General features: G+C 38.1%; 1 protein-coding gene across 1 annotated transcript in view; it reads left to right on the top strand.

The window, feature by feature from the left end:
* Positions 1-7,648: 7,648 nt before the first annotated feature.
* ppm1h (protein phosphatase, Mg2+/Mn2+ dependent, 1H) overlaps positions 7,649-14,050 on the top strand; it is a gene marked incomplete at both ends in the record, with an annotated part of 37,205 nt that continues 30,803 nt past the window's right edge. Inside the window, one exon of the mRNA XM_079255440.1 lies at positions 7,649-7,881. Within this exon, the coding sequence (XP_079111566.1) occupies positions 7,649-7,881 (233 nt within the window). The remainder of the gene's footprint in view (positions 7,882-14,050) is intronic.

Genomic DNA, 14,050 nt, shown 5'->3' on the forward strand with positions numbered 1-14,050 from the left:
GTAACTCGGACTGATAAAGATTTCTTTTTCTTTTTTTTTTTCTTGAGATATTACTGTTCTAACATTTCAGCTTACCCATAAAGATGTCCCACCCATGTTTGTGAGCACGTGCAAAACACAAAAGTTGTTATATCCATGTAGAGTTGAGTACACGCCCATGTATAAATACCCTTAACTCAGATTAACATTGTAACATAAATGTATCTATCTTATTTTATTAAGTGATACATTCATTAATTTATACTATCCAGGCATCCTACCTGCTTAAATATACGCTTGTATATTTAAGCAATTTTAATCATTGCAATAATAATGATAAATTGTAATAATTTTACCTTGAGGTAACATACTTGTGGAGAGTAATTTACACTTTAGAAGCATCCTGTCTGTAAAAGTACATAAGGTGACACACCAATTATACTGCAGAAGTTTCCGCCCTACATTTTTTAACATCAATTGCATCACTTCTTGCACCTATGTTGATTAATGGCCTTTAAACATAGTATTTTTACATCACATAACTGAATTACTGGCATATGTAAAGCAGCAGAGGATTATTATCTGATAGGGTAGCACATTCAGCCTTCTGTAACGTTTCAACACACCTTCAGATTGAACGGTACAAAATCTAAATTAGAAACAGAATGCTGTTGTGTTCATTATTCATTTTTGTAGAGGATAACCACATTGATATTAAGCTAGTTGTGTGTCTATTGTCAGAGCAGAGTCGTATCTTCCTCTTGCAGATTTAGAAATATGTCATTTCTGCAGATTTCTCAGGTTGCTATGTGTGTAGCATGAAATCCAATCCGGTGTTCTGGTTCATATTTACTAACCACTCAGGTAGGTTTTTTTTATCATCTCTTGTGTCCTGGTTTATAGACCAGCTTGTGAGTGTAAATAGGTCAGTAGCACTCTTTACTGGCAAACTCATGAATTATTGATTAGACACAGTCTGCCAATTCTACAACTTTCTTTTGATCAGAGTTCATTCTTTTCCACAAGAGACAGTCTGCTCTGTAAAATAAGGTTCCTCCCAAATTTTGTGGGTGTGTTTACTCCTAAAAATAGAATATAATGAGCATTCTTGAGTATAGATTATAAACTCTACGCTTTCTTCCAATCCACAGAGTCACATGCTACACTTCCCTGGTCTGCAGCAAAAGTAGAATCTGTTCCACCCAGTTCAGGCCTGGGAAATTTCTCAAGCAGTTTTGGTTTCCCCAGATGAATCCAGTCAGTATGGCGAAATCACCTTATAACATGAAACAAAACTTATTGATGTAAAAGAGTCAAATTGTAAGCAGTTTGTTTGTGAGTGAAGGAAGAGGATTTTATTGGACCCCCTGGAGTCTAGACTTAGTGGTGCCGGATGTACAGTGATCAAGAGGTGAAGATGGGGGTGGGACTGGGGGCAGGGTGTGCAGTCTGCAGGGGAACTTCACAAAACAAAACAGTTTTTAACTCCAGTTTAAGATCAAGGATCAGCTGATTGGCTCAAACATCAGTTAGCAAGACCTTTGGACCCAGGCTGTAATGACACAATTCAGAGGAAGAGGAGGAAAACGAAACTGACAAGCATCAAACAAACCACTGACTGTGTGTGTGTGTGTGTGTGTGTGTGTGTGTGTGTGTGTGTGTGTGTGTGTGTGTGTGTGTGTGTGTGTGTGTGTGTGTGTGTGTGTGTGTGTGTGTGTATGTGTGTGAGAGTGTGCCTGACCATGGGACAATCAGGCAAGTTAAAATACTGTATTTATACTTCACCGTAGACTTATTGGTCAAATAATTAGAGATGATTTGAAAGCAAAATTAGAGAGATGATGATAAAAAGATCAGAGATTTGCATCTAAATTGTTACAAATATGATTAAAGTGGATACAGCAAATAATTAAGAGATTTAAAAGGTAGTTATGAAAGGAATTTGTTTTGTTTTGTTTGTGATTTTCTAAGGGACATTAAATACATTTATCACATAAAAATTTAAAACAAAAAGTGCTTATTTCTTCCCTTCAGCATAACTAATGGTATACATTGTTGGAAAGCCTGATTAGTCACCTTCACAGTGAGGTAAAACTTGTAAGAATTGGGCTTCTTTGGAATGAGCAACACAGCTAAATGTGAGTAGGTCCCCCAAAAATGTGCAAAAATCCCTTGCGATATTTCTATTTAGGTGTTCACACTTGTCTTAAAAATTCTTTTTTTTTTTTTTTTTTTTTTTTTTTTTGTCTTGTCCAGCATTTAAGCAAGCAGACTGATGCTGTGTTCTGCTGAGCAAATTTATTTTGCCAAGGGGAACTTTTATAGATGTAATGATCCACTTGTATTTCTTGATTCTTATTTTATTTTCCGATTTGTTTTGGATAATAGTTTGTATTACTGAGTTTATGCTGCTCTTGTCTTTAAAATTCAAGTAATGCTAAGTGTCTGCAAGTCACAAATGTACGACTGGCACTGGAGTGGAGTCTAAATGATAGACAGATACATCACGACGAGTATCTGGAACCAGTGGTGGGCCGTATTTCCAGAATCTGAAACTTAACTTCATCTTCCAGGATGTAATCATTATGCCCCACAGAGCCAGCAGCATGTGGAAGAGTGTGGATCTTCCACACACACACCTGAGGTCCCTGACTGTAAATGAAGAGTAAAATGGCTGATATGTCATTTTTCCTTTTTGATGTAGGATCCAATCCACCAAGCAACTCAGAACAGGAGTGAAGACCAACAGGAGAATATTGCTGAAGACAATTTTTGTGTAACACCACCGACATATTCAGCTGTGTGTGAGGCGGAGGTGGAGTACGGCATTCTGTCCAGTTTGTGAGGCATGACTGGAACCAAATAAGTGCAGTATCAATGAATCAAGAGGTGAAATATCGGTTTATTAGGCTAAGCATCACATCTACATATTACTGTGATAAGATTAGAAAGAAGCCTTTGGATCAGATCTGGTTGTGGTTGCCTGGCTTCTCCTGTAGCAGATCATTTTGTAAAGCTCACTTTTCCTTAATCCAGTTCCAGCCAGGAAAACACACTGATACAATTATGAAAAAATAGGAATACCAACAGAGATTTAATACCATGTGATGCTCAGTAAAAATGTAGTAATTGTTCTGGTTTTCACTGAATAACTGTGGCAAATTAAGTACTTTTGTTTGACCTTTAAAAACACATGGAAAGTCACTGATTCTACCTTGGAGTAAGAAACTTATGATATTTTTCTTTTACTCTGTCTTTTTCACTTTAATCAGTGACAATGCACTTCCCTTATCCATTGTTTTTGATTGACTTCCGACCATACTGGGTTTTATCAGGAGAACGGATCTTCCTCAATGACAGAGGATTCTATTTATTAGGTACTACTCCAGAAAGCATGCCAAAGTCAGCTGTCGGCACTCACAATGTGTTCCTGTCTGCCTCTGTATCCGCGTGTTTGTGTGCGCATGTGAAGTAAGAAAGGCACACAAGACGCAGAGATTCACGAGGACTACTTTCCTTATATTTTACAGTATAATTCGTGTAGAAAACCATGTTTGGGGAGGTGAGGCAAAAGCAGTTCATTTTGGGTATTTGTTTGAAGAGCTGTGATTGTGTCCAGCTAAAGTAGGATTCTCTGGTGTCAAAAACACCACACACTCCTCCACACAATCAGCAATTAATGACATTTCCCAATTTCAATAAATCTACTTTTAAATCTGGCATGGAAATAAAAAGAAAAAGCTTTTAGAAAAAAATCTGTGTGGAGTCACATTCCAGCTAAAAAACATGACCAGATTTGGAGGATTCCAACATTTTTTGTGACTCACACTTGGTGTGTTTTTACACAGCACCACCACCAAACTTTGCATGAGTATAAAAAAAAATCTTCTGAGAAAAAGATGATGCAACAGCCCATTTAACGGGTAAAAATATTTCCTGATGTAATGTTTTATACCTTCATTCAAAGGTCAAGACAAACCCAGCTTCAGGGTTGGGAAAGGGAAACAGCAAGAAACTGCTTTGGTAGCATAGTATTTCACACATATAGCAGATCCTTCAGTCAAATATGTAATTAATTCTTTAAAGCCTCACATGAACAACGAAGTCCAAACTTTTTAAAACTGAAGTCTTTATTCGGCCCTCAATGAAATCTGAAAAAAAAAAAGTTAACGTTTCACTTTTTGGTATTTTAACTATTTATTAGCATGTGATAGATCAAAATTATTGTAGTGTAGTCTTCTGCTTTTTGGTATCCACCAGGGTGCAGGAGACCAGCATCCTGTGGTGTACAACTGGGTTTTGAGTAAAGTTTCTACCATAAAGTGATGCAAAATGTCTCAGAAACTGTATGTATCAAATATGATATGTTTGGCTTTATAGGGTTAAGAAACAAACAAAATGAAAAAATGGGTAACATGGAAAATGCAAGTCAGTGTATGATTTTATACATTGATCAATTCAGCAAAATGACCATATATGCCTGCCAACAGTTAGAAGACTCATTTAAAGCTTGTAATAGCTGAGCCCTGGTGCTATGCTAAGTTTATATTTCCATCCATCCATCCATCTATTCACCCATCCATCAATTTTCTTAACTGGTTAGTCCTATTTTGGGTTGTGGAAGTTTATATTTAAAAAGAGAAATTCGAGTTGACACAGCTGAGAAAGTGTGTGGAGAACTGTTAATGTAAAAGAATAAATAAAAATGAATGATTGACTTGATCCATGTGCATGACAGTAAACCTGCCGGCACAACAACAGGCAGTACTTTTGAATTAAACCAAATACCAGTCACAGCAAACTGCAAAAAAAAAAAAGTCTCCAAAAGATTATATTAGACCATCTGCAGGTATGTCTCACTACTAAAAGTATAATCATATAAAAGCAAATACGCTCTCTTTGAATTATAAGGCAACACATGATACGATATGCTGCACAATCACTCACCAAAAACTATGCCAAAATAAGCAAGTTTTGGCAGTCTGCTGCTCTGTGGTATTCACAATGTTTGTTATCATGATGCCAAGGAGAAAAGATTATCTCAGAGAAACAACTGTTGCTGCTCAATAATCTGGGAAGAATGAAAAGTTCATCTCCAAACAGTGTGGAGTCTTCAAAAAGGGACGGCAACAGCTGTATTTTCTTAGAAAGGATGGTTTTTTTAAGCGTTTCTTTACAGGCAGGGGTGTCCAAAGTTGGTCTTCGTGGACCTTTCCTGCTGCAGCAACCTGAATCAGATTAATGGGTCAACATGCTTCGACAGGAAATGACAACAAGCCTTGAATCAGGTGTGTTAGAGGCAGGGAAACATCTAAAGCCTGCAAGATTGTAGTCCTTGAGAACTGGACTCTGAAATCTCGACTCTGGTTTGTCTGTTTCCGTTCAACAGTTGTTGCTGTCTATAATTGTATGTTTTTTCCTCTTCACCCATATTCCTCTTCTTTTCTCTCTTCCCTTCCCCTTGTTTCCGCTGCTCAGGCTCAGCGTACACAACCATCAACCGCTCACTACTACAATAACCTTGGCAAATGTGTTCATCTTGGCAACCAGACCATTATGGCAACCAGACCATCATTTTGCTTGTCATCATGCTGGGCAAAAAAAAAGAGACTGAGATATCAAACTTGATCAAATGAACGGGAACAAACTCCCAGAAAGCCTTAGATCAGCTGAAACACTGACTTATTTAACCCTTTTAAATCCAGATGAAAGACCCAACGGTTCTCAGCTGCAATTTAATCATTTTGATACACAAGTCTAAATCTGCACTGTTTCTTTTAAGAATATTTTTTTTCTTGATCATGTTTTTAAAAGTTTTATCTAATGTGCTTTTCTTATCTTTCCTCTCGTTTTTCTGTCTCTGAATGCATTTTGAATCAACCAGTTGTTGAATTGGGCTATAAAGAAATAAACTTGCTTTGCTTTGCCAAAACTGAGAGACTGTTCACATCTGGTGTTCCACATCTGTCTAGAGTGATCACATTACAAGTGGATGATGTTAAATACAGCAGTAAACTTACTGTGCATTGTTCTAATGCAGGATCCAAACTTATTGGATGAATTATCCAGATTAAAGGTGCAGTGTGCTTCAATATCAAAGGCTAACATGTTTCTGTTGGCATTTAACTTCTTAACTATAATTACTTAAGTTTTTATTATCTTACAGTGAGCTATTTATGTCAGCTTTACACAAAGTCCACATATATATGACAGCTGTTATATTTTTGTTACATTTTTGAAAGAATATTATTTTCCTTAATGGAGAAGCAATTTGTTTAATGGCTTTGTTTAATATGTGCTAGAGCACCTTTTGGATAGGTGACACCTTAAAAACCACTTTGAATCAGGCAGTACATATATACATAGTTCTGAAATAGTTCTCTCTAGTCTCTCTAGCTCATTGTTACACCCGAGGCCACTGAATCCACTTATAGATGAAAACACATGATGGCCACTACCCTTTCAGAACTGTGCTTTGCATTTGAAGTCATTTCTGGGACTATCTTTACCATGAGATGTCAATAATTCTGATAGGCTTTACATTTAAATCCCCTGCTCATCTTTGATACTAAATTTGGCAAAAAAACAAACAAACAAACAAAAAAAAACAGTCAACAAATATGCTGTCAGCTCAGTTTAAGTTCTTCTATCTGTCCTGATAGCTCTAGGAGTTGACTTTCAACAGGGCTCAATCAGAAGAAGGTCACTTTTCTTGCTGTGTGGTTGGTTATTAAAGCCTGGAAGCTCCTATAAAGTCAAGGGCTACATCAAAAATGTTTACACGCAAACTGGACTTACACCGAAGGAAATCGAGCTGATATTAAAGATTGGTCACAGCTTCATTGGAAATTATAAATGGAAAAACAGCCTTTGGACCTTTGTCAAAAAAAAAAAAAAATCTCAGGAAAATATTAATCAGTTTATTACCAGGAAGTTTAATGCTTTGTGATGAATTTACTTTGGTAAATTAAAGTGAAAGTATGTGTGGGTCTACTTGGCTTTTCACTGTACAACAAAGAACTGACAGGAAAGTTGTGTCAAAAGATGATTGTAGATTAGTGGGCAAATTTAATTACAAGTTCCCAAGGTTTTCCTAACCATCTGTTGTTTTTTTCAGTAATAAAAATTCCATTTTTCATTTAAAACATGTAAATCACATTTGTACAACACAAGTGGTCAAATAGACCACAAGTGGTGGGCTAAGTAGCCCACCCAATTGTCAAATGTAAACAATGTAAACATCTGGGATAGAGTGCTTTGTTTTGCTGTATAGATTGTGTGTTGCTGTGTGGATGGATGTGCAGTTATGTGGGTCATGCTTTTGGAGAGACAACAGTGGTTTGCACCTTGTCCCTAAACTGATCGTCACTTCAAGATTAAACACCTTTGACCTGAAGAACTGTCAACAGTAAGCTGCTCATTGAGGCCAGTGCGACTAAATCCACCAGCAGCGACCGGTTTGTCACATGACCAGCGTGCAGCTCTGTCTGCTTTGCTCTCGCTCCCTTTCTCTCCCCGCGTTTAGCTCTTATTTCCGCGTTCACCGAAGGAGCTGAATGTGTCTCCACCGCCGCCGCTGTGCGCCTGCCTTTCACGCCGCCAGACTGCGTCTCCGGACGGGGAGACTCTCAAGCAACCCCACCGGTCGGAGCCACGCCGCAGCGGCGCCATGCTCACGCGGGTGAAATCGGCGGTGGCCAATTTTATGGGAGGTATGATGGCTGGTGGGTCAAACGGGGACCATCCAGGCGGCTCGGATCTGCCGCTGAAATTCCCGTACAGCAGACCGGAGTTCCTGGGACTCTCGGCGGACGAGATCGAGTGCTCGGCGGATCACATCGCGAGACCGATCCTCATCCTGAAGGAGACCAAGAGGCTGCCGTGGTCCACCGGCTATGCAGAGTGAGTAACCTGTGCGCGTCCATCTTCTCTTGCAGGGCAACACGCAGCATCCTTGTGGAGGTGAGTAGAGATCACCCAGCGAGGCGTAAACACCGGCTGCCTTTTATTGTTGCTGCAACACGCGCGCGCGTTTATTTAGACTTAAAAACGCAGCTTCTCTCTCCCGATGATCCTCCTGTAACATCCTTTAATACGAGCAGCACGGTTTGTGAAGATGCAAAGATGTAACACATAAAATAAGAGTGTTAGTGTTGGTGTAACTATTCTCTAAGCACATAAAGTAAAGAGCAGGGCTGCAAATAGACCTCGCTACAGATTTACCACTTCCCATCCTATTTCCACAGTAAACCTGTCCATTCTTTATGTTTGTAAACACTCCATCTTAGTGCTGCTTAAGAATTGAAACCACAATTGCAGTCAGAGGTAAGATCATCTCTATTTCTGACATAAAATCTGGACGTACAGAATTAATTTACTTCTCTATGTCCTCCAGCCAAAACTTGGAAAACTGCTAGTGTTTAATGTTAAATGGACTTTTTTTTATTTTTTTTTTTATAAACAGCATTTAGTAATTTACTCATGAAAGGCTGAGTTGTTGCATAGTTGCACCAACAGCCTGGAGAGAAAAAGCAAGTCAGGGTTTCATTTTCATTTGAACTTTACATCCTCTTTCCACATGAAAGAATTCAGAAAACATGATGCGTTGTTATTGTTGTCACTAGCACTTTGGCTTATGCAGCCCCACATAAAGTACCAGTGTATGTCATCCATGAGGATGTCTCATAACTGGAGATGTCCCAGTTCAGTCCCCGAGGCAATCATCAGTGTGCACGTTGTGACAGGTCACTTTAACACCATGGACCCAGAAGTTCACAAAGAGTTATTTTGGGGCGGCTGAAGCTCAGGAGACAGTGGTCATCTACCCAGAGGAAAGTTTGACCCCTGGCTTTCCCTGTGAGCATGTCTTAGTGTCCACGGTAACATCTCACACCTCATGTTGTCCCTGATGTGTTCTTCCCTCATAAGCAGTAGATAACAGAATTTAGACATATTGTTGACACTATTTGTTTCATCTTCATAGGCTGCTATGATAGAGACGATGTCCTTCAGATTAATCGTTTCCTCGTTGGTGTTAGATATTCAGAAAGAGCACTTCTTACTTAACTTCCTGTGTAATCTTTCATGCTGAGATGCCCTGCTGTGAAGCCAGTTTCGATATGCCAATGAAAGTTCTGTCATGTCACTGGCCAGCCTGTTTGCATACTTTCCTTTCCTCACTACTATCTTAACATTTTGCACAAGATATAATTACTACAAAGAAATACAGAGGCAGAATGTATGAGAAGACACGTGACTAACTCATCTTTTGGTTTCTGTTTTTGCTCTATATCCATGAAATATCAGACAATAGTTGGGAAATGGCCAACACAGTTTCCTAGGTCACACGGAGATGCTTTTAAACAGCTCATTTTGTACGAACCCCAGTTCCTCAAATTTCAGATGCAGAAACCAGGGGGGAATGTGAAATCCTTGCTTGTATTGCTTTAAAATTAGGGTTGATTTATTGTCTGCTGATCTGTTGACTGGAGAGATTTATAGTTTCTTCTTCCTGTGTAAGTGCTGTGACATTGTTGCAGTCCTTTGTATAGGACGCTTTCTGCTTTCCAGCACTAATCTGCTGGAAATAATTGTTAATCTGAAGGAAGGATGAACATTTTGCTTCTCTTTGAGAATCCATAAACCAATCAAATATGCATTGAAGAGGTTGGCATGGTTGTGCGTGTTTCTGTTTTTATGTCTCAGTAGAGAAACCTCAGTAATATGTGGGAACACATTGCCGTCCACATTTCCAGAGTTTGAGTGGAGACTTGGTTTTAGGGGCAGGATTACAATCAGGTTATGGCTGGGTTTCCAGTCAGAGGTTAAACATTCAATCTTTGACTGTTAAAGTTGGGATTAGACGTCAGGGCAAAGCATCATGCCTGTAGAATGTCTGTATGGAAAAAAGGTATTTTTACAATGAAAATGTGGGTTCATCCACCAGATACCTTTCTACTGTTGTAGAAAAGTGATGGCATGGTTCCTTATACAAGATTCAATAAAGATTTAAGCTTTGAATTGGAGTATTATTCATCAAACTGATTTCCTGACATCTTGAACTCTGTGGTGCTTGGCATGACAAAGCAGATGAAAGCATGGACAAATCTGGGAGCCTCTGACTTTTTCATGTTTAGATGGATGAAAGCATTGAGGATTAAGACCCTTTGTGACAAATCCAGCATCATCTTTGCTTGCGTAAGTACACATTTTGGTATCTTTAAAGCACTGTTGCTGCATCTGTTTGGTTTAAACAAGCCATCACTGTTTTTACCGACATGGCCTAGATAATTTGTAGAAGCACATTCTGTGTCGTGTTGATCTTAATCATGGCTAGAACATCCTGGTGAATGAAATAAAGAACATTAGTTCGTGTTAAAATTAGCTCTGTTCATGTGGTGTTGCTTAGCAACCACAATCTTAAATTAAAAAAACAAAAAATACCCAGCTTTTATTGCCCCATGAGCTTTAATTTATTCACAATTTACCCACAATACTCCATAACCAACTGATTTACAATCCTGTAACTAAGTGATCACTGCAATTTCTGGTGTGATTTAATTTAGTTCCTTTTGGTCCCAACAAACGCTTCATAGCCACTTTTCTCAATATCTTTTTATTTACCCATTGCTAACTCTTTTTTTTTGTGGTTTCATGATGAATGCCCTAGTAACCTCAATCAGTTTCACGATTTGAACAATTAAAACAACCAGACACAAACCTCAGGCATTTTCCAGCATTCAGGAAACATGATCACCAGAAAAACTCTAGACCGCAAATCAGGCAGGCTGTTCCCCTTACATACAGTTTACAGATGTGACTTAAAGTAATACCCGAGCAAACCCATATAGAAAAGAAATGTGTGCATTTCCTAGGCAGTAGTAAAAAGTTATTAATGATATGTTGTTATGGGAAAGTGAATCGGCCACATCTGACATTATGCAAACTTTAATTCCTTACGGTGACTAAAAGCAATTCTCCATGTCAAGACATCTTTCAAGTTTAGCCTAAGGCATGTAGTAGTTAATATCAGAGTAACTTTTGATTAAATAAATGTCTTTTGAGGTCATGGATACGGGAATATTTATATTTGTGTCCCAGCTGGGCTCAGCATCAGCCAAAACTGAGCGCTTCTGGGGATTTGTTAGCAGCTGGTTGGCCAGCAGGGTTTGTTGTTGTGAAATGTCACCACCGGCCAAGAAAACCTGAGCTTATAGGAGTTGTAGTGATCCTTAAAGAGGATCCACTCAAGAAGGTTAACGTGGTCAAATAACAGTGAATCACTGACAAGCCTAACAACTTGATTAGATGTAAGTCATCACAAACTTCTGTATTAGTTTAAATTCCAGAAGGTACTTTCAATGGGTCACTTTAGGACTTTGCTGGTTTCACTGAAATCTGCAAACAGATGCAGAATGCGCTACCATGGCAACATTTTGATAGGTGTCAGATTGGTTGTGAACATGATTTAATTTTCTTGGTTATCTGGTGTTTAGTCCCTTACGTTATCACACAGTCACAGTTACTCGATAATATGCTGACTCTATTGTTGAAGGCCCCTTGACCAAGATGTGTTTTTTGGTAAAGTCTGTGTGTATATCCCAATTGCACCTCTTTTGACAACTCGACTGTTTGATTTTTGTAAAGCTGTCAATTTACTTTAGTTTTTAATATATATTTATCATTATTAACATCACTTAATCTGTCTTTGTGTGGTGAATCAGTTGTGTAGCCCCTTAGTATTTAATATTAAGTCTAAAAAAAAGAGACAAGCTCAAGGGCTCTTATAGAGGACATGCATTGATTTAGAGGCCTTAAATGCCATCTCCATGGATGTATTTGCCTGGATCTTAACATTAACAATACAACTGCCTTTCCATTTATGTTCATTACTAATTAGAAAGCGTGGTGGTGCGCCCCTTATTGGAACGCTGTGGAAAGTGTTGTATGAAGGCAACTATTTGAATGATTATGCTGACAATGGAAGTTAAAAAGCGAGTATATGCTTGGAATGATAATCACCAAAGTTGAAATATTACCACTGTTACCTTTAATGATCTTCAGTGTTTTCTCATAGAAGCTCATAGAGTTTTTTTTTTGTTAGAAACAGTTGACTTTTCAAGCCCTGCTACCGCTTTAGTAGATTTTCTTAAAGGCAAATTTGCTATCTGTCTTGCATCTGTCTCTTATCTAAGCTCCTTCTTTCCAGTAAAAGTCAGTTCAGTGTTGACTTTTGCCTCATCTCTTTCTCTGTCCTTTTATCTTTCTTTTCCTTGCTTTTGCTGATGATGTGTTTTTGAGTTTCTCTGCTGAATCAGCCCGAGTGTGCGCTCAAAACAGCCTGTAGTGATATCCAATCACTTGCTTGTGATACTGTGGCTTAAAAAGAAATGTTGTTGTAAAAGGGATGCGATGGGATGGGGTGCAGGTAAAGAAAAGACATAAAGTGACATTTCTCTGCCTTGAGATATTGCTGGGCAACAACTGCTCAAGGGGAGTGGATAATAAGTTGTGGACAGTTTTGTAGTGCTGTTTGAGGTGCAGAGCTTTCCTTGATCCCATCAGGGCACAGTTTTGGTCTCCCTACAGTCAACAGTAGGTATAGACTATCTTTTGCTCATTATATTTTAAATATCTTCAGTAAGTGCAAACATTTGATCATTTTGGCCTAATCTGTACCTTTGTTTCCTTGATCCTTAGTAACAGCATGGACTGTCAAGTTAACTTTATTTGGCAGTATTTTTGGGGTTTGTTGTATGCTTTCTGTATAACAACTGCCTGACAAGGATATATACGATTACTTGATTTTAGTTATGAATATAAATTGCAATAAGTTGATGAGTGGTTGGTCATGCAGGGTGAGTTGCACAACCCAGATTTACATCATCATGCCCCTTCTTGTCCATCAACTGGCTTTTCCGAGCTGTAAGAGGTTATTGTGGATTGTTCCGATGTGACTCTCAGGAGAGCCAGGGAGAGCTGTTCTTGCTTTGTGAAGAGGATTCTGAGTGGGTGCATTGTCTGGTCCAGTGAGCACAATCATTTACAGTAAATGGATCAGTGGTTATTGCTCATTCCAACCTGTGTCACCCTCTTTCTTCTAGCACACTTACACGCATCACTTCTACAGAGAGGCTACATTTACTGCAGCTTTTCTCTGCAATGATTTCCCATACATATTATCACCACTGCATAATTTTGCATGTCGGCTCATTAGTAACTGTAACAGATAGTTGCGCTCACAATTTGGAATATACTTTACAGGTTGTCCAGCACAAAAACTTATTATTGGTACAACAGAGTTACATTAAGAGCTAAAAGATGGATTCCAGCAAATTAAACAAAACAAATGAGCTAGCTGTGTTTACGTTTTGTTGTGCACAGCTGCTCAAATGTCCATAGATACTCTCATTTACTCTGTCTGTCCAAGAAATTTGTCAGGCTTCACAGCCACAGGCTGATACATACCACTTTAGTCCTGATGCTGTTGAAAACTTAGGTACTGCTGCTCCTGGATATGATCAGATACTGCTGATTGTTACTAAGCTCCAGGCCCACATTAGTGTTGAAAAAGCCTAATTAAGCATCTGCGTGAGGCTCTGAAAAACTGCACAACCACATGCAGAATTTTAACAAATGGATTCCTCGCTTTTTATCAGCACAACTAATGCAGATGTTACAGCCACTTTGTTTCTTGTGATGACTTTGAGTGCAAATGCACAAATAGTTGCAGGATATGGCTTCTTCCTTGTTTATTCGTTGATATATATATATATATATATATATATATATATATATATATATATATATATATATATATATATATATATATATATATATATATATATATATATATATATATATATATATATATATATATATATATATATATATATATATATGTATGTATGTGTATATGTGTATATATATATATATATATATGTATGTATGTATGTATGTGTATATGTGTATATATATATATATATATATGTATGTATGTATGTATGTGTATATATATATATATATATATATGTATGTATGTATGTATGTATGTATGTGTATATATATATAT

This window comes from Telmatherina bonti (assembly GCF_933228915.1).
Source record: "Telmatherina bonti genome assembly, chromosome: 2".
NCBI lineage: Eukaryota > Metazoa > Chordata > Actinopteri > Atheriniformes > Telmatherinidae > Telmatherina > Telmatherina bonti.